The sequence below is a fragment of the Eubalaena glacialis genome, chromosome 5 (genome assembly GCF_028564815.1).
Source record: "Eubalaena glacialis isolate mEubGla1 chromosome 5, mEubGla1.1.hap2.+ XY, whole genome shotgun sequence".
In the NCBI taxonomy this organism is placed as follows: Eukaryota; Metazoa; Chordata; class Mammalia; order Artiodactyla; family Balaenidae; genus Eubalaena; species Eubalaena glacialis.
The window spans coordinates 51,163,873-51,185,334 of NC_083720.1; the positions used below are offsets into that span (position 1 = coordinate 51,163,873).

At 38.5% G+C, this 21,462-nt stretch overlaps 1 protein-coding gene across 3 annotated transcripts in view; it reads right to left on the reverse strand.

Annotated features, from left to right (window-relative positions):
- The window catches only part of PPARGC1A (PPARG coactivator 1 alpha), a 99,142-nt gene that overhangs the window by 17,800 nt on the left and 59,880 nt on the right, over positions 1-21,462 (reverse strand). For all 3 annotated transcript variants that reach the window (XR_009701091.1, XM_061192134.1, XM_061192135.1), the window contains exons 4-10: positions 20,962-21,084; positions 19,892-20,096; positions 15,665-15,710; positions 15,482-15,555; positions 3,163-4,078; positions 2,499-2,603; positions 2,226-2,346 (exon numbers count right to left, since the gene is read on the reverse strand). Coding sequence is in view for 2 of the 3 variants with exons in the window: in XM_061192134.1 (XP_061048117.1) it covers positions 2,226-2,346; positions 2,499-2,603; positions 3,163-4,078; positions 15,482-15,555; positions 15,665-15,710; positions 19,892-20,096; positions 20,962-21,084 (1,590 nt within the window). In the remaining variant the exon portion in view is untranslated. The remainder of the gene's footprint in view (positions 1-2,225; positions 2,347-2,498; positions 2,604-3,162; positions 4,079-15,481; positions 15,556-15,664; positions 15,711-19,891; positions 20,097-20,961; positions 21,085-21,462) is intronic.

Here is a 21,462-nt window from a genome sequence, read left to right on the forward strand (position 1 = left end):
CTCATATAGTCATGTGTTTTCATTTATATTAAGCAAAAATAGCATCTAATAGTCCAAGTGGGAATTGGTTTAACAGTAAGTCCCAAATCTTTATACTAAGCTCTTACTACCTATGGGTCACTGTGTTAGCAAACAATCTCTATGTCCTAGTTTTCTTTTTTAATCTGCTTTTTAAAAACAAAAATAAAAATCTCAAAGCCAAAATTCTCACAAACGTCTAGTTAATTATGATGACTTAATATAAGCCAAGTTGACATTTGCACTATAATTGCTGTCTTTCAAAGGGAACTGATAAAGATTGTCTTAGTCAAAGAATTAACCAAGGAACTGGTCAATATTTGTGACACATGGAAAGGCAGGGTGGTAGGGTGGTATCTGCTTCCAAACTGAGGCTAGCGGCCTCAAGAGTACTTTTGGCTCAGGCATCTATGGCATATAGACCATCGCACTATTTGATCTATTTGTAAAGAACCAAACTAGCAAAAAGACCCCACCCTCCCTTTCTTCACCCTGGTAAGTATCTGGCACTAAGTTATCTTTGGAAGAATAGAATAAGCACATGTCATTTATCTACATTTATCTACATAGCTTTGGTTACAGCTGTGTTATATTTTGCACAAATGAGCAAATATATGATAAAACAATTTCTCTCTTTAGTGTCATTCTTTTGGGAAGAAACATGAAGAGTTTTATCAAATATGAATATGAAAACACTGAAATAACTATTTTCCTTTATGCTTACTCAACATGACTCTCTTTGGTATATATTAACTGTACTGTTCCATACTACAAGGCTTTGTAAACTATATGGCACTCTATAAATGTGAATTATTATAATTATTGAACAGGCTATTAATTAAAAACATCTAAATTAGAAAAATTGAATTTTTAATTTTCATTAGTCTTCTTAAGTGTTAACTAATGATACTCTGGCAGATCTTAATATCACAGCTCATTTGAAAGTTGTGAAAAATGAGAGAAAGTGTTATAATTTTCACAAGGCCTTTAATTTGGTCTTAGGTAGATTCAAAGTTAGATGGCAGCAAAGCCCTAGACCTTTAGCCTAAGTATTCAATTACTTCTCCCTTCTTTCTCCTTGAGCGCCTGAGTTAACAAACCTCTCAGTTAACCTTTTTCCTCCAGTTGATGACTGTTGGCCAATGCTCGATTTGGACTCTATTAGTCAGCTCTTTTACGTAGGTTTTTCAAGATTTTGTTGATGGTTGTGGGTTGTTTTAAAGGTACCATATCCATCTAACATTTACAGCTAAAAATCATTTCCCTAAGCCCTGGTTAGCTTGTATGCAAGATGTGTCAAAGGTTGATCTTCATTGAAATGACGTTTAGCAGCTAATGGACAGCAGCTGCAATGAATGAAAACAGTGCCATTTCCAATGGATATGCCATGGCTCCCTGGAGCACCATGTTGGGAAAGCCCTCAAGGCTCTATTGAGGTTCAGTGGGAAAGATTTCCTTAATCAATTAGGAATATCTGCCTTGAACAAGTACTGGATGCTGACAATGGGAGGACCTCCTTTTTGTCTTCTAAGGTCCGACCAACATAGAACGAACAAGATGCACATAACCTAGATCCTTACCCCAAAGGGTCGGTACTGTGTATATGTCAAGTGAATGTAATAGCCTGCAGTAAATGGTGCTGAAATCCATAATAGGTTATTGAAAAGCAGTTCATAAGAAATATGGATGTGTTAGGTGTTGACCCAGCACAAGGAAGAAATGATGACTTTCTTAGCAAATCTTTCTCTACCACTGCCTTTAAATCGAACTCAATCCAACCCTCACGTCTGCCAAAAAGATGAAAACTGAAACCAAATAGTGATCTCTCTTCATTTTCCACTCAGAGAAAAAAAGCAGCAGAGAACAATACAAAGAACTCATCCTCTGGCTTGATGGGACCAGTATCTGACTGGACAAATATCTCCCTCCTCCATTTTTAGAAACAAAGATCGAAAACAGTAATGAGCTTCAAGATGAATGAGAAACAGGTAGTATGGAGGAGAAATACACTGACCTAACATTTTGTTTTCCAATAGTCTGTGTTAAGAGGGATTGAGGACTCACTGATGTTTTAAAGCCAAAAGGCTGAGTATTGCATATTCTAACAAGAGTCTTTACCTTATTTTCTAATCTATGCCCACCCCCCTCCCGAAAAGAAAAGAAAAGAAACCCTCCTGTAAAACGAAAGTAAGCTCCAAGCTGCTTACAATTGCCTTCTGCCTTTGCCTCTCTCTCTGTTTGGCCCTTTCAGACTCTCGCTTCTCAGACTCTCTGCGGTATTCTTCCCTCTTCAGCCTCTCGTGCTGATACTCCTCGTAGCTGTCATACCTGAGAAACAGAACTTCATCATTAAGGCAACCACCTCCAATCGCATGAGCAAAATTAATCAGAAATTGGGGGGGGGGCAGGGTTTTCGAAAACATCTTGTCATCTATGGGAGGAGATGAGAGGCGCGGTGGGTAAAGGACTTGTATCATTACCTGGGCCGCCGGCCGTAGGGCGATCTTGAACGTGATCTCGCGCACAGAGGAGAATTTCGGTGCACGCGGTGTCTGCAGGGGCCTGACTCATAGTAGTAGCAAGATCTGGGAGAGAGGAGGAAAAACAAAAGGGCATTTGCAACTGCCGGTGAACCCCAGTTCATCGGCATGACTGAACAGTCCCTGGAATTCCGCATTACATAAACCGGCTTTCAGTTCCCAGCTACTTGTGAGATTTCCCAGTGACAGTTTGTGATCGTCTAGTCAGCTTAGAGGTCTGGAGTGACGTGTTCTCTTGCAGCGTCTCTTATTGATGTGAATGCCGAACGCCGGCCTGGTACACTGTCAGCTTTATCTTGCATGGATCTCACCTATCCTGGCACAAGGCAGCTCTCCAGGTAATGGAAAAAGTTAGATGAGCAAGTTTCTTACAAATTGCTCTCTCTGATCTGACTGGTTCAAGGCACTGGGCTCAAGAATGACAGATTTAAGAGAAGATGGGGAGGAATGTATGGGTAACAGCAATCTCCTTAGTTCCTGTGGCACTGGGAATGGATGGTGAGGGGCGGGGCTGCCTGTGGGTTTTGAATGCGTTTTTTGCCTTTGTTTTTTTTTCACTTCCTGGGGACGCCTTAGGCTTTGGGTGGGTTTTGACAAGGTTTACCTTGAAGAGGATCTACTGCCTGGGGACCTTGATCTTGACCTGGAATATGGTGATCGAGAACACGACCTATGTCGAGAAAAGGACCTTGAACGAGAGCGCATCCTTTGGGGTCTTTGAGAAAATAAGGATTTGGGTGGTGACACGGAATCTCTACATGGAGAGTTAAAAGAAGAACAAGAAGGCGACACATGGAACAATGAATAGGACTGCGTGCCATCCCAAGGGGAGTTCAGTTTATCACTTTCATCCTCGCTGTCATCAAACAGGCCGTCCATGGCTAGTCCTGAATTTATAAACATAGGTAGTTTGGAGAATTGTTCATCACTGAAATCACTGTCCCTCAGTTCACTGGTCTTGTCTGCTTCGTCGTCAAAAACAGCTTGACTGGGATGACCGAAGTGCTTGTTCAGCTCAGCTCGGATTTCCTGGTCTTGGAGCTGTTTTCTGGTGCTGCCGGGAGAGACCTGCCTGCTCACCTCCAAGGCCTCTCTCAGGTAGCACTGGTCTGAATCTGTGGAAGAGCGCATCTGCCCCTGCCAGTTGGAGGAGGCATCTTTATATTCTAGTTGTCTGGAGTCGTGGAGCTCCTGTGATATATTAATGAGTATTTCCGTTTTGGAATTAATTGATTGACAATAGTCATGGTCACCAAACAGCCGCAGACTGGGCCGCTTGGCCTTCCTTTCCTCGTGTCCACTGGTGAGCACGGAGGTCTTGCTGAGCTGTGAGTACAACTCAGACTGCTCGGGCCCTTTCCTGGTGGAGTTATTGTCTTGGATACCAGAAGACTCACTGTACCGGGCCTTCTTTGATGGCGGAGGTACCACGGTCTTGCAAGAGGGCTTCAGCTTTGGAGAAGCCCTAAAAGGGTTATCTTGGTTGGCTTTATGAGGAGGAGTTGTGGGTGGAGTTAGGCCTAAGATAATAAAAGAAAAAAAAAAGGGGAGGGGAGAGAGAGAAAGAAAAGAGACAGAGATATGTTGTTAAATGCCAGGATATGTTTTCCTAACTTTTCCAAGATTTCAGACAATGGTTAAAACTCAGTGAAAAGGAAGGAAACTAAATGCATGATAAGACTGGAAAAAGTGACCCTGTCCCCCGAAGCCTCTGTCACCAAGAAAAGATGGACCTACAATATGAGGCTGTGGTGAAAGCCATGATATTTTGTATTTCAAACGCCAATGCTAGCAGATCCTGCTTCCCAGGAAACATGACCACGTCACCACCAGGCGTTACCAAATCTCAGGTTTACAGGGGCTTCTCACAGTCTGAGTTGTGGAAAATTAACACGGTGGGACACAGGGAAATCATAGAAGACCTTTGGTGGCATTTGTCTGCTAAGAATGCTGGGCAGGATGCATGTAGGTTAGGAATTTTTGTAAAATCAAGGATATCTACCCATGGAGCCAAAGAATTAGGCAACTTTAAAAAAAAAAAAAGAAAAGAAAAGAAAAGATGGGATGAGAGCAACTGGGGGGGAGGAGGGTGGGAATGACATTGGCAACATCAAAGTAAGTTCAGTAAAATGCAGCCGGCTAATGCAGGGCACCAGACAACTCTACAACCTGACGGCAATGATTCGTTGTCTCCACAGTTCATTAACTTTGTAAACCATGGCTAATGTAGGTATAGTACATTCTTGTAAGCATAACTAATACATTCTGTCTAAAATATGGTTCTGCAACAGAAACCTAAGTGGACAGTAACACTAAATATTGCAGTGCCAGCGGACCATTTTACTTGGAGCACCACATCAGGGCGGGTTACGAGGCTGAAGGATTGAAATGAATCCAAGCTTCGGCAACTAACTAATTGAAAAAAATGAAAAAAAAGAAAGGAAGAAGAGGGGAAATCTGTCAGTTGTTGCCTTTTGTGCTTTTCTACAGAGGGCAGAAAATTCCAGCACAAGTCATTGTCGGAGAGTGTGTGAAGGCTGGTTACCTCTGTTCAGTTTCACCCCTAAGTCCTCCTCAGCCCTTTATGCCAAGGAAGAAGAATTGTGGAAAGGCTCCAGAGTCGACGGAACTTTGAAGAAGGGCAGGCTGGAGTTCAAATGACTTTATGCTTACAAGGGAACATTTTAGTTTACAATACACTTTTTAGTTAGGAGGATGGGAGGATGCTATTCAGCAAAAAAGAACTTAAGTCCACAAGAAGCCTGGGGTTAGACTTAAGGTGACTGCATGCTTCAAGGAAAATTCTACTTTGCTGGAAAATAAAAGTATATATATGTATATATATATATATATATATACACACACACATAACCAAGTAGGGCACAGAAAGCTACATGAAGTTTTGGTATGAACAGGAAGACACTGCCTCTCTCCCCTACTTTACCATAAAGAGATAGAAGAAATTAATATTTTCCTTAAAATGAAATATTTTGCACCAATATTTGGCAATTTTTATTATACATAGCTAATTCTCCCTAAAGGAGGGAAGGAAACGTACAAAAATACAAAGAGGTTTGACTTTGGAAATCTATCCCAGAAAAGTTCAGAAAGACAGGGAAATGCAAACACAAAGAGAAGGAGACACCGCTCTCCCTTCGTGACACATCTGAGTCTCAGAAAAGCTTCCCTTTATCAGCAGCCTACTGTACACCTGCCCCCCATTCTCTGCTTGAAGATAATAGGGAGGTGACGTTACTGAATGAATCATCCATGTCACTGAAGTTCACTCTCCTTGTGTTCCCTCTTTCATAGACAAGTATATCTTTTACTCAATCTAAGGAATTCCTATGTGGCCAATTTTCTCTCCTCCTCCCCCTCCTTCCCCTCCTCCATCTCCTCCTATTCCTCCCATTCCCCCTCCATCTCCTTCTCCTCTTCCTTTTCGTTCGTTCTTTCTTTCCCTGTCTATCTTTCTGTTTGTCTGTCTCTCTCTCTGCTTGTTTCCTCTACCCTTTGCACTGCCCCATTCATACACACTGATTTCTACCACGTGCTACCTTCAACTAGTGCTACAACAAATTTAAAGATACCAATTCCCAGCAAAGAAATGACAAGATCTCAAATATTTCTCACAGGAAGCTAAGATGCTCAAAGAAATAATGATGAATAATCTCTCTTTGCTGAGTAAATAACAGTCAAATATTCCAAATGAGATAGCCCTTGAATTGGGGGAAATGACATTCAGCATCCTCAAATACAACTTCATAAATCTTTTCATGATACTCTGAATGGGGGTAATTTTTACTTTTCCAATAATTTACTGCCAGGATCACTCACTTACCAGATATTGCTATATTTTCACGCTTATCTCTTTTTGAATGTGAATTATATCTCGTCTCTCCAGACAGATGAGGAGCTCTCAGTGGAATATTGCTTGGGCTTATTTTTGCAAAATGTTTCACTCGTTTTTATTTTTCTAGATCCTCCTTTACTAGTAGGTGTCCCATTTCAGTGGCCCAAGGATCACTTGGGAAGCTGGTCAAATATTTTTAATGACACGGTTCATAGACCACTTACGGAGAGCCAGCGTCTCGTCGCGTCTATGTGGCACCCTGCCTTGATCTCAGGTAGATATATTTTGACTGACATTCTAGACTTATAAAAAGAAACCCTAAACTTCAGAAACACCAAATTAGGCCACTATTAAAGAGAGACTAGTTCTAAAAATAGCTCAGCTATCTAGGGATTTTAAATATAGAAATTCTTTTTCGTCTTGAACATTTGAAACCCTTGTCCTAGTACCTAAGCTCATTATCGCTTAAATAACCGATTCTCAAGTTGCTCTTGGGAGCGCTAACACATGATTAGAGTTTCTTGGCGTTAAAAACAAAGCCTTTTGCTTCCTTTTCATTTTAGATGGCCTGTGGCAATTAAACAGACTTTCACTCAGCACCTACTATGTGCTGAATATTCCACCAAATGCTGGCATTTCAGGGATTCAGCCCCCAGGACTTCATAAAGAGATCATTCTTTAAAATCTGCAGTAAGTACAGATTTTCTTGTGTATCTGCTTAAAACTTACAGAAACACCCTGAGATAACCAGATATACCCTGTGAGTGAAAATATCAGGGCTATAAATTTCGGACGGCCCTGCTCATTAAAACAAATAAATAATACTCGCTTAGTAGATGGAAGTTATTTTAGGATTAGTGAGTCGGTGGGCAGGGAAAAATAATTCAAATCATTCCCTAACCTTTTGACTGTTTACTGAAACTTCTTTAATCTGAGGAGAATACCCCAGAGCAAGACTGAGACATCTTAAAGATCATGAGACTGCGTGTCACCAGTGCCTCATTGAAAATCTATTTCCAGATAGGGTTGAGATCCAGAGTAAAACAAAACAAAGCAAAACAAAAGTGTAAGAAGCTTTTTTTTTTTTTTTTCTTTTAACGTGATGTCCAGCTTTTAGGAGTTGTGCCCGGGACAGGGAACCCTTTGCTGCACCTGAACTGATTAGATTTCTCTAACCCCATCTCCTCCACCCAGAATGTTTTCCCCTGCGGTAGAAGGGCAGTCAATACTCAATTCCTCAACGCCACTACCTTTGTCATCTTCCCACTAATTGCCGGACTCTCAATTTCAGCCCACAAGCCTAAATCAACCGGGCTAATGCCTCCCATAACCTCCGGATTATTTCCTGTGTGTTGATTTTCTGGGGAATGTGTACATTTTGGTGTTGACAGTACAAGGTATATTCCATGCTCTCTCTTGAACGTAGCAGGTTTTGACAGATCGATGTGAGGACAGATGGCCATTACAGGCTGAAGGCTGACAAGAGGCAGTTCAGAACATTGTTAACACACTTGCACAAACTCTCAGCAGTGCAGCACTGTGCAGGATGTAATTCAGACTATAGCTTTTTTATTGCTGCCTATTTTCTTTTGTCAGAAGAGCCTGCTGTGCAGAGCAACAAATGGCTGCTATTACCCAGAATGTAATGGGTGTCAGACAAATCACGTAACACAAACAATCAAGAGTATGTAGGTCATATTTCAACGGAGCACAACCTTAGCAATATTTATGATTACTGCATTGAAATGTGCTCTATAATAAACAAGTACCTCTACATCACTCACACTTCTGCACTTCTGCACAGCAAATCTGGGGGAAGTGGTACACACTCTCCCACACTCTCCAGTTATCTTTGTAAACAGCCCTTTAAAAAAAAAAAAAAGTCAGAGACAAGTTTGGTTTGGTTTTGTGTTTCATGATGTGCTATAAAACGATTTCCTTTGAGGAGTCCTCTTTTGGGTTGGTGTGTTTAATTGAATGACTGATAAATGGCAAGTCCTCTGCTCTGTATTCTGTGCTCCACTATCCAGCCAATGACTTCAGCAAGATCTTTTTTAATAGTTTACACAGTTTTACGGTTTACATTTCACACAACCTCCCGCTAAATCTGGGACTCGCTTTGGAGTTTGACAGTGGGATTTTTCTTACGTCACATGCCAATTCAAAGATTTCTCAAGGAAAGACATCGAGAAGGTGATTTTCTAATTTGCTTAAAAACACACCAAAGAAGGAGGACTGGGCAAAGAGAGGAGAGCGACTTGAGTTCTACTCACATATTTTTGGCCCCAAGAACTTGGAGTGGGTGTCAAGGGAGCATAGGAAGGACTGATACGCAATCAGTATGAACTGTTACTGCTATAATTGTTAAAATATTTTGTTGATAAAAGCTCCTCCAGTGCTCTCTCTTCACCCCTAACTTCCCCAGGACTCACTGGATCTCCACAAAAGCCAGCAACCAAAGTGTTAACCCCTGACATAGAAGGGCCTCCCACACCTCGCTCTGGTACCCAGGCTGGCATGTCCCCTCTGACTGATGGAGCCCCCGCCTTTCCTGCTTTTTAAGGATTTCCTGTATCAGCCCTGAGAACTGGGGAACAAACTCACAGGAAAGCTTCAGAACATTCCTATGACATGTGTCTAATGCCCCAACTCTTGCTCATGGAAGAGGAAGTTGCTATTCATTGGCCCTCGGGCACTTTCCCACAGAGCTGGGGCAGGAGAGGGGGTCCGGGTCGGGGAGGGAGGAGCCTGGCTTTCCAGGTGTCTCCCATCAAACCCCTGAAGTTGATAATGGGAGAGAAAATTGCTTTGCTATCCTTGGCTTGAAAGACATTGGATAGTGCCATTTTCAGAAAAGAAAATTGAGGTGCTTTTCAGACGCTGAGTCAAGAAGAATGAGATTAAAAATAGAAAATGAGGGATATGAAATATGGAAGTAATATGGAAGAAGTTCCTGTCAGGACGAGTTGCAAAACACTGGAATGGGCTGTAAAGAGAATTTGTTGGGTCTCCCTTTCTTGGCTTCTTCAGCCACAGGAATGGATTATATGACCTGTCAAAATCACTTTCTAGTTCTCTGTCGCTGTGGCTTTCTTTTAAAAGTACCAGCTACTGCTCCTATTTTGCTTTGGTCTATTTCCCCACGGATAAGTCACATACAAAAGACGTATATACCAAAAGGGTATAGCAAATTTATGCTGTTTGTCAATATACCATCCAGCAAAATCAGCTTTTAAATGGGAAGTCCAAAAATGACAATATAAGACTCCACATAGAAGAATAAGAAATTACTCATTGATGGGTTAACGAGCGGGGTATTTTAAGTGCAAGTCTACTGAAGTGCAATTTGAATAACTGCCGATTTAAACCAAATCCACCATCATGAAAACCATGGGGAAAATATACATATCGATGGAGGAAAGCATTGCTAAGACCTCGTGAGTTAAGGTGATGAGGGTGCTGATGATTTTGTTCTTATTTTCCTAATTAGTTCTAAAATAGTTATATTTATTCTTATTATTTTTACAGTAATAAAAATAAAACATTTATATATACATATACATGTGTGTGTATATATATATACACACATATACATATATATGTATGTACATGTAAATAAATATATATAAATAAAAGTTTGGGGGTCATTCACTTTGGTTCCTAATCAAATTCCTTCATGTCCTGTGGTTAAAACCATCACCTTGTTGAGATGACATTGCTTTGCCATTCCCATTTCAGAAGCAAAGAGTCTAGCACTCTGAACATCTCCATATGCAGTAGATTTAAATGCCTTCTGCCAAAAGAGCATTCTCTTTTCTCTCATCTTGCTTTACTAACAGCTATTTTGAAATCAAATTAGTTTTTACACCTGTAAAAGAGAAGCATTTTTTTTTTTTTTATCAGCCAAAATGAGCTAGTTTAGGACAATCACAAAGTCAGACCAGCTGGCGATACCTAATAAAACAAACTTCCTATCTCATCCCTCCTGTTTCCCAAAGACTCTGCAGATGGGGCAGAGGGATTATTCTTGAGGTCTTAGAATTTTGTTGACTCTTTACATTTTCACTTAAATGTTTGGAAAATTTCACTAAAATTTGTAAAATTAAATAAGAAGACACCAGAAAGTCCTGGGCAACAGCTTGATCCATGTCCTCTGTTGCGACCAAAGGCATTCAGCATGTATACCAAGGATCAACAAATCAACAACCTGCATGCTGTCCACACCCTGTCCACCCCTCTGCTGCACCGACGGCAGACATTACTAACTGATCATGACATTCCCACTGAGTACAGACTTGGCCTTAGCATCCTTCTCAACACAATGCTTCTGGCAGCCAATACCAATCAATGACGCTTGGCAAGTGAAATAAAACCGATTTAACATAACAGATGTCCACTACTATCTTTAAAATTCAGGCTTCAGGAAAGAGACATAATCTCTAGTCAGACAGACTTGCTTTGAACCCAGGATCCACCACAGACCTAGAATCAACATACAGCTTTTTCCTTCACAATTAAATGGACAGAGAGTCAAAAAATAATACAAGTTAAGTGCCTATTAGTGAATGTCTGGCCTCTAGGATTTGTAGTAACAGCAGAAGTACCTGTTGTTGAGAGAATCAATGCCCAAGAGGAGATTTTTCTACCTTGATTTGGTAAATCCCAGCCCCACACCAAAAGCAGTATATGTTCAATTTCATGGGGAATTAGGGGAATTTTACCACAAAAAAGAATACATAATTTCACATAGGAGAGTGCCAAAGAGGAGACAGTATTAAGGCCAATAAAAGGAAACAGGTAAAAGGCAGTCAAAAGTTGAAAAGATGAGCAGGAAGGTACAATGACCTCCAGAAATGAATTTAATGTAGAATTAGTAATTAAATAGCTAATAGTTATTGAACACATATGCTGTCACTGGACTAAGCTTTTTTCATGTTTTATCTCATTTAATCCTCACAGTGACTCAATGAGATGCAGGAACTGTGATCAGCTTCGTTTGATACATAAGCTTCCTGAGTCTTACAGAATTTAATTAGATTGACCAAAGGCCTTACAGCTAGATGGGGGTAGATCCAGAATTTAAACTTGGCTTTGTTCAATATCAGAGCCAAGGTTTTGCACAACTTCACTAAACTGTGCTGTCTGTTTTTCAAAAAATCATAATAGACTACTTTCATTTGGAGATTTGCAGCTTTTAAAGTATCTTAGTTCAGGTAGTATCACACGAAACTGCCAATTTTTTTGGTATGTCAAAAATGTTGAATACTGGCAATTTTATGTTTCAATTTACAATACAGTATCTTCTGCTCCATCAATATCTTCTCTCCTTTCCACCCACACACTTAAAAATCAGATGCAAATATTTTTCTCCCTTAAGGCACCCCAAGTCAGTGGAGCGCTCAATTTCCTCCAAACTCCTTTCCACAGATCAACTCTGTCACTCACTGCCTAATGGTATTGCCTTAATGCTTCCTTCAGTCCTGAACTGTCTCTACAATTCTTTTCAATCTTTTGCACAATCATGGTATTTAACTTGAAGCCATGTTACAGGGTTCCCTTTGAAAGCTTATTTTCTCCCTTTGGTGATTCTCTTGAGGCACAATCAGTGTTTGTCATATCCTGCAAACGCTACTACACAACAAATTTTACTGAAGATGTTTAGTGGGGATGGAGGTCATGAACATTACACATTGTCTAGCACTTCAAACACACAATAGCTCTATCAAAAAAAAAACCCTCTTCTCCCCCAATCTCCTCCTCCCTATACCATCCTCCGAGCAGGTTTCAAACTTCTCCTTCTAGCCACCTTCTACAGCCTCCAAGTTCTTCTTCATCCCTTGATTTTCCTGTAGCTCGAATTCCCTTCTTGCATGTAATGCAATTTGGCCATACATCAGCTTGTGTAATTTGTATCTGCACGCATTACCACCATGCTCAAAAAATGAAAAACCAACCTCTGAGCCCACCTTCTTTAGAAAGTAGCAAAACATTATAAACAGTAAATAATATTTTCCCTTCACGCTACTTGGACAATATGTGTTATTTTCCCAACTGACTATAAGTCCACATCTTAAAAACAAGAACATTTATTTAGCACCTACTATGAGCCAAGTACAATAGTCCATGCTTTGCATGGATTAGTCTCTATGTCTTATGCTTGATATATATTCCCCAAGGCCTACTGTGTTGCAAGCATGGAGCAGGTATTATATATGTTATATATGTTGGTAAATTGATTTCCATTGTACTCAATAATCTTTCAAAGCACTAAGAAAAAGGAGTTTAAACTAGTAAGATGAATTCTGGTTCACCAACAGAAATAAATCCACTGTGTATATTTTTAGGATGCTAAGTATTTTTTTAAAGTATCTTCTATAAATTCTCAACACTGTAGCCTACTAACCTTTCAAATGTATAACTAAAATATTTAAAATTAGGTCAGTAAGAGAAATAATAAAACTTCTGACAAGAAGAAAATAAAAGTAAGTGCTTTTTTGTAACACCATAATCTCATGAGTACAAGGAATGCAATTTAAATGATATGTTATACACATAAATGAGCAAAATATTTTAAAAATGAAGATACCCAATGCTAGTAAGGATGTAATAAAGCAAATATATCCACATAGTGATAATAGGACTATAAGTGGAAACACCTCTTTTGGAAAGCAATGGGGCAATATGTATCAGAAGCCCCCAAGATATTTGTATCCTTATATTCGTATTAATAACTACTAGTAATTTATTTTGAGAAAAATAAGATTTAAAAAATTTATGAACAAAGATTTCCACTGCAGTGCTATTTCAAAATGGTAACACTTTAAAACAACCTAAATGTGTAACAGTAAAAGTATAATTACATTTTGATACATTTTGATGTACCTACTCAAACTAATGTTATACAGCACACTAAGAAAAGCCTGATAATAAAGGGTCTGTGATAATATAAAACTTCCTTATTAAAATGTTAACTGAAAAATCAGAATGCAAAATTATGTATATACAAAATGATCACAGATGTAAAAATATCCATAGAAAACAATTTAGAACTATACACAATTTTTCCACTAGCTTGTATTTTGGACATTTTTTATAGTAAGCTTATATTATTTATAATCAGAGAAAAATAAAAAAATGTTTCTTTAATGGAAAGATTGGTATCGGTATACACAGTGGAAGCTTTCTCAATCCTCTCTAAACCAAAGCAACTTATACCTACAGCATCCAGAACACTCCTAGTTAATAGATTCCTTACAGCTGGTTGTTACTATAGCCAAGGTAATGTATTTTCCCAAATCCGTTAATGTCCATTGTACTGGTGACTGCAATTATGTCAGATAATAAAATATTATGTAACTGAATGAAATATTAGTAAGAAAAGTTTTTTCTATTAAAAGACCCGATAAAGGTATGTTACTAAAAGAAGGGCTGTCAAATTAGTTGTAGGTGGATGGTATGGGAAAACATAAGGAATTATGATTATGATTTATATTAAAAAATCATAAAAACCTAGAATGATTCTCCACTCAGACTACCACACAAATACCCTTAATTATTTTCCTTCAAAGAGCAAGAAATGAAATGTGAATACCATCTATGATGCATTATTAGTGAAGTTTGTGCCAGAAAGATGAATGGATCCCTAGTTAGTACATTTAAGTTCAGTGCAAAGGTCTCTCTGTCTTATACCAAAAATTTTATATTTGAATGTATAATTTGTATGTTTTAAGCAAAAGTAAAATGATTAAACTGTGTATACTTCAATCAACTTTTTAGATAAAACCACCAAATACTCACTCATTGGTCAGACAAGAAGCCCTCTACTGCACATAATAGACGCACACAAAAGTTACTTATAATCACATGTGTAATTGTAATTTATTTAAGAAATGATATTATATATAGTCTTTATATGTGAATACATGTGTGTACATGTATTATTATATAACAATATATTTATACTTGCATACACACACATAAAATATATATAAATACCATGAAATTAACTGCTCTACTGCTTGACCAAATCATGCAATCATGCAATAGACCTTTCATAAGGAGGTAATTTAGCAAACTCAAAGGGTGAAATTAATCTTAGTAACAATGACCACGGTGTGTGTAGGCACCATAGTTCTGGATGAAAGCATTTGTTTAACTTACTGTTCCTTTACCCTTATCAGCAATGGCCAGAGCCTAGGAACTTCTTGTGCAGACATCCTCAGATTCACTTTCTGGTGGGGTTCAAGTGCCTAAACCTAAGCACTTACTGCAAAGGTACCATTTGCAGCCAACTCAGAAGTCTGCCTAGGAACTCTTTGGATTTGTAAGTTTCTCAGGGGTTAGTTCAAGTTTTTAAAGCTTCTTCCTCTTCAGAATGTGAAGTAAGACTGGCCAGATAAACTAAGAAGTCCAAACGGTGAAGGAAATTGCTCTTGTTTAAAATATATAAGAACATTTTGTTTTGGTGAATGGACATATTTTCATTTTTCTCCTTTACTGGAAAGATATAAAAATGGTAATATATATAGGAGAGCATTACACTGTTGAGTACAATGGAGAGTAAGAAAATATTTCAAGTGAAGTATTGATAATTAGTAAACCTGAGTTCAAACCTTTGCTCTTTGCTTTCTAGCTCTGCGATCTTGGGCAAGTTACTTAACATCTCTGAACCTTATTTTCTCATCTTAAAAATGAAAAATACTACCACCATCTTCATGAGGTCGTTATGAAATTAGCTAAAACCACTTATATGCTTGGCATATCTATTGAGTGGAAGACCAATAAATGTTAATTTCTCCTCCTACTCAAGTTTTAGTGTCTTAATCGGAAATAGGTTTATTTGTGGATCCAAATCAATGATATATATCAGAGGGTCTGGCCCAGGTGTGACACACAATAAACGTCTCCTCTTAAAAAAATAAACAACTGAAAATATTTATAGATAACTTCTTATCCAATGTTGTTTGTACTCTTTGTGAATTTCATTAATCACATAGAGAATATACTCTAATATATATTTCACATACAGACTCACCCACACAAAAAGATCCAAGTGAAATGTAAGGCTTACCTGCCGTTCCAGAGAGTTCCACACTTAAGGTTCGTTCAATAGTCTTGTTCTCAAATGGGGAACCCTTGGGGTCACTGGAAGATATGGCACATTTATAAAAACAAACTGAAATGGAGTTGCTGTAGCCAAATGTATTAGAACCCCCTTCCCTTTCTGAAAATGGTTACATTTTGTAATACTTACTTTGGTGACTCTGGGGTCAGAGGAAGAGATAAAGTTGTTGGTTTGGCTAAAGGAAAAAAAAGGAAACTAATTATGAAATATTGAGAGTTTTTCAGATTTGTTTTCTTTCTACAAGTCAAGTTGGAAACTGGAAACCGGAAAACTAAAGTAAGGAAGTCCCTGAATATTGGATCAAACTCAGACAACAGTCCATTATGCTAAAACAAATTCCAAACAACATTTGCATCAGTAAACTATCATTTGAAAACACATACGAAAACAGAATTTTCCCCAAAATGTAGCATCCCTGTTAAGGATACAAAATTTGCATCAGACCATCAGAGAGAAATAATGTTTTCTATTTTAATTTGGAATATAGTACACGGTTTGTTTAGGCAAGAAAACAGCAGAGTAACTACAAGACGACAGAACGTTATGAATATTCAGTTGATTTTTCTCCTAAAATGTATAATTTTATATCTAGCCCTGAGAATAGGTTATTTCTATGAGGCCAAAGCTCACTCAAGAACTATTCTATTCACTGAAAATTAAGTGAGAGATTATGGCAAATTGTGGACACTGAACCAGATAGTGTAAACGGCCTTCAGATCCCCAAATCTGATAGACAACTAAAGGAAAACTACTGTTTATCAGTTGAGAGACCTATAGACTTGCAAAGAGAGCTTATCTACTTCTTTTTCTGCTTCCTAAATCTTACCCTCCTACAGGAGGAATTTCCCAGTTATGAAGGGTGGAGTAAGAATCTTCTTCTCACTCCAAAATTTCAATTGCTTCTCCTTGGCAGTCTTGTCTTTTGAACAGAAGGAGGGGAAAACATGATGAGAAACGTACTTGGGATATATGTCCACATATTATGTATATATATGCTTATCTATAAAGATATTTTTACATGTATGTAGATTTTGTCAACTTTTTCTCATTAAAATAACTACTTTCAAAAGGTCAAGAGGTAGTCATTTATGTAATGAAAATCACGGACTTGAAACCAAAAAGGTCTTTAGAATAAACTTTCTTATTTTATGGATGAAAAACCTGAGACCTAAGATGCTGCATGATATTTCCAGGGCCATAAAACTAGTTACTGGCAGAGTCGGGCCCTGAATATGTTTTCTTTCCCCTATTATCAAAAGGAATTGTGTTCAACAGATATTAAAGGAAATTAATCAACACCAGTAATTAAGGCCCTTTGAAATGTGAAAATACTATTTATGTCCAAATTAGGTTGAAATTAGGTACTTTACTTGGACAAATAGTATTTACATATACAAGTAGTATTTACATAGTATTTAATTTGTAGATTTAGAATTCTTTTTTAAACAATTGAATGGTTTATCATCTATCCAATGTGCATCCAGAAATATGAAGCTCACGCTGTCTTGTGCAAATTAGGTACATTGATTGATTGACTTTTTCAGGTATACCAATAAATGAACTGATTTGACATTAACTTTTTAATATGTCTGACATAATGAGCCTTTCAAAAAGAACACACTTATGAAGGAACTTTACCAACTTCTAGGGTGCTCAACTAATAATTAAGATAACACATAAAGGTTCTATACAAAATATCACCAGGTATGAATATGTGCTATGTCACACAATAATGTACATTGAAAATCAGTCACTGAAATTCCAGTTTTCAAGGTGTAGGGTAGCCTATCTGGAATGCTTAAAGGAAGATTCCCCCAAATTCTTATAGTTGGGTAAAAGTAAGGCCTATGGCAGTGGAAGGAAAGGAACAGGCAGTGGTCATATTTCGTGGGACAAAATGCAAACAGGAAATGAGGGCCACAGGAAGGGTACAGCTTCAAAGCGCATCCAGAATCTAATCCCAAAATAAGTCCACGCTCACAAAAACTACCACTAGAGGAGCTTTGATTTGGTTTACTGGAAGTTTAATCCACACTGTTGCAATGACTGGTAGACCAGAGACTCTAAGATCCTTGAGGACAGGAATGAATCTTTTTCATGAAGATCATGATATCTTTGATGAATGACTGCATTAGTAAGTGAATCAATAAATGAATAAATGGGACCATACAATCGCCCAAGTCCAGACCATTTTCCTAGGGAAGTGAAAAGAACTGGACCCTACAATGGTACAGAGAGCACACGTGAAGCTCTGTGCAAAAAAATGACAATATGTTCAATCAGGCAACCTCAGAAAATTCTCTTAGTTAATTGTCTCTAATTGTTCATATATTTTCTACATTAAAATTTTGAATAATAATTTAAATAATCCCTGAAACCCAGCATTTATTTCCTGTTGGTTATTAACAGCCAGCCATGTTTGCGTGTTTATTTTCTTTTAGACCTCTAGTAACTACAGGAAATTTTTTTTTTTTTTTTTTTTTTTTTGGTTGTTGTTGTTTAACAAGCTTTGTTCTATTCTGGGATATACTTTTGATGCCTCACCACAGATATATACCTTAAAAAAAAAAAAAAAAACCCTACATACAGCAGGTTTTATCTAAAGTATATGCCTTTCACAGGCCAATTTAGTTCTTCACTGCCATGGTTTGTAACAGATTACAATAATATTTAGTGGTACATGGATTGACAAAATTAATAAACCCTCAAAATCCAAAAGGACCAAGTAAAATTTTAAAAAAAGACAAAAAACCCCCCACTTTAAAACATGTGTTGCTGGACTAGGTTCACTGACTACAGGGTTCCAGCAAGTTCGGGGCTTCAGATTCAGCTCCAGAAAATGAACATATGACCGGGACCCCGTGGGGAGTAGCCCAGTGAATTCCTCATTTCAGGTCACCCACTAGAATCCCACAGCATGTCTGGTTCTGCCCTGAGAAAACTGTTTCAGCGCATGCATGTGAGAGGCCAGTCAGGGTGCAGCAAACTGAGAGACTGTGGCCCATTTTGATAAATATATTTCCTTGAACGGACAGAAAGGGATGGACGGTGATTCTGAGATATCCACCAGGGAAAATCTAATTGAGAGCCAATTAAAAATATTAAAGGAATACGAAAATCCCGGGTTTATGGTGAGGTAGGGATGAGAGAGGGAAATTCAAAACACTGGAGAAGAAAAGACGTATTAAAAGCAGCAGCAACAGCATACCTGTATGAAATAATCATGGTTCAAAACAGGGATCAGGGGCTACCACTCTGCAGCTGGAAGGGGAATTGGGGAAACAAAAGGGAAAAAAAACAGAGGTGGATGTTTATAACTGCTATTTTAGAATGTGTCTACTTCCACTACAAAGTCAGAGGTTCAGATGACGTGGAAGTTAAATATTTTAAAGCAACGGCAACTTTCTACAGGCTCTCGTTGGGCCTCTACAATTAGAATATTTTGAAGGAAGACAAAGAAAGAAAGGAAGGAAAAAAGAAAGAAAGAAAGAAAGAAAAAGAAAGAAAGAAAGAAAGAAAGAAAGAAAGAAAGAAAGAAAGAAAGAAAGAAAGAAAGAAAGAAAGAAAGAAAGAAAGAAAGAAAGAAGGAAAGAAAGAAAGAAAGAAAGAAGGAAAGAAAGAAAGAAAGAAAAGAAAGAAAGAAAGAAAATTTATCTTTGCTAACAGAGATTTTCCCCAAATCACCCTGATCTGCCTCAGGAGTATCAGCCTTCTAGTAACGTATGGGGACAATAAAAATCACCCCGGATGTTTAGTTCAATATAAGCTTATATTTTTAAAATAGAAAGCAAATTTTTAAAACATCCAGGAATTTCCAAATCCTTATTTACAAAATAAAATTTGTGAGTATACCATGTAGTCTAGAAAAAAGAAGAATGCACATCATAAATGAGAGACTGCATAAATACTATTTACTATTTCATAAGGGATAGACAGCAAGCAAATCAACAGTGCCTCATTATTTTTTCCATTATTGGAAGGGAAAAAATAAAAGCTCTCTCATGAATTGGCTAGCCCGGCTTGCTCAGAGCTTCAGTTGTCTCAGCAACTCAGAGGTTCCTACAAACCTCATCTGATGTTGCAATTCCCTCTGCACCACCCCTGGCTCCCCACCCGGCTAACATTTCAGGTGCCTTCTGGTGACTGTGAATTAGGCTGTATCTCAGCTAAATAGGATATGTTCAACCTGTGTCCAAGGAAGATTTTTTTCCCCCAGCTATCATAAGGTGCTGAGTTCTCCTTCAAGAGAGACACCGATGGAACAGAAGCCCGAAGTTTGGGTCTCCTCAGCCCAGTGCAGGCTTGCCCTGCCCTCTGCGCCCTCACCCGCAGCTTGTGTTTGGGTCCACAGCCTACCTTGTAAATGTTGCGACTGAGATTGTGTGTGGGCCTTCTTTTTGGAGGTGCATTTGTCTCTGCTGCTGTTCCGGTTCTCTGTGGGTTTGGTGTGAGGAGGGTCATCATTTGTGGTCAGATACTTGAGAAGCTCCGAGCAGGGACGTCTTTGTGGCTTTTGTTGTTGACAAATGCTCTTCGCTTTATTGCTCCATGAATTCTCGGTCTTAAAAGCAAGGCATAAAGAAAGCTAAAATTGGTGAACTGAACCTTATCAGAATGGATATAGGTTTTCTGAAGAGATGAGATTTTCAATGAAGTGTTCAGTCTAAGTGTACTAGATCTATGAGCTGTGAATAATTGTTTGCAGAACAAGGAAAGAAAATTACATTTAAAATTCCTAAATGACATTTATGCAGCTTTTTATTTCATTTCTCCTACATTTCAATGTTCCTACTCAGCAACATGTAACTAACAAGACCCTACAGCGCCTTTACTGTGAATAAAAAAAAAAAAAAAAAAAAAAAGCCGGTTTAAACCTTAATTTGCCACTGATTGCCAGAGCCCAGTATTCACAATTCTCTTAAGTACCCCTTAACGCTCCGTTTTCACTCACAGTGAATGGCAAGATAAACATTGTTTAATACAGCCCGCTAACCGAATTATGTCATTGCCAGCGTTCCATGCAATTAATGGCAGAGATAGATCTTTTGTGGTGATTCCAGAGCAATCTTTCTCAGGTAAAATGGCAATCCAGCATCTTAAAGTCACTCATAGATGATACCGGACTATCAGCAAATTTTATTGTAGTCCACGTTGCTGCGTGTATTAATAAAGTAGGCAAGAAGTAACAGACAGCAGAACTTTCATTTCAATCGTCCAAAGACAAAGCGTTGATGAACTCTTCCTAGTTCAAAATAGGTAGAGTATTGCTTTTGGAAACCCATTTCATAATCTGTTTCACCATTAGGAAGCCGCTGCAGGATTCCAGCTGAATTAACACATAGAAACCTATTGTTTATTTTATAGCTTTAAGCCAAAGTCCCTTGTGACTTCCCCTCCTGTATTAAAAAAAAACTTTACATTTGTACCTTAACAACTGCAGGGTTTGTTCTGATCCTGTGATTATGGTTTGCATGGTTGTGGGTACTGAGGCCACTGCATTCATTATAACTTAGCTGAGTGTTGGCTGGTGCCAGTAAGAGCTTCTTAAGCTAGAAACATATCAAGGAAGAGAGAAAGCAAGAAACGTTAGGCATCTTTTCAGCATTAGAATAAGCTGTTGAAATTTTAAACTTAAAATTAATTAATTTTAATTACAAAAATGAATTCACTCTAATCATAGCACACCTTAGCACAATAGCACTAAGGAAACATTTTTAAAAAGTAAGAAAAAGGGGCTTCCCTGGTGGCGCAGTGGTTGAGAATCTGCCTGCCAGTACAGGGAACACGGGTTCGAGCCCTGGCCTGGGAAGATCCCACATGCCGTGGAGCAACTGGGACCGTGAGCCACAGTTGCTGAGCCTGCGCGTCTGGAGCCTGTGCTCCGCAACAAGAGAGGCCGCGATAGTGAGAGGCCCGCGCACCGCGAT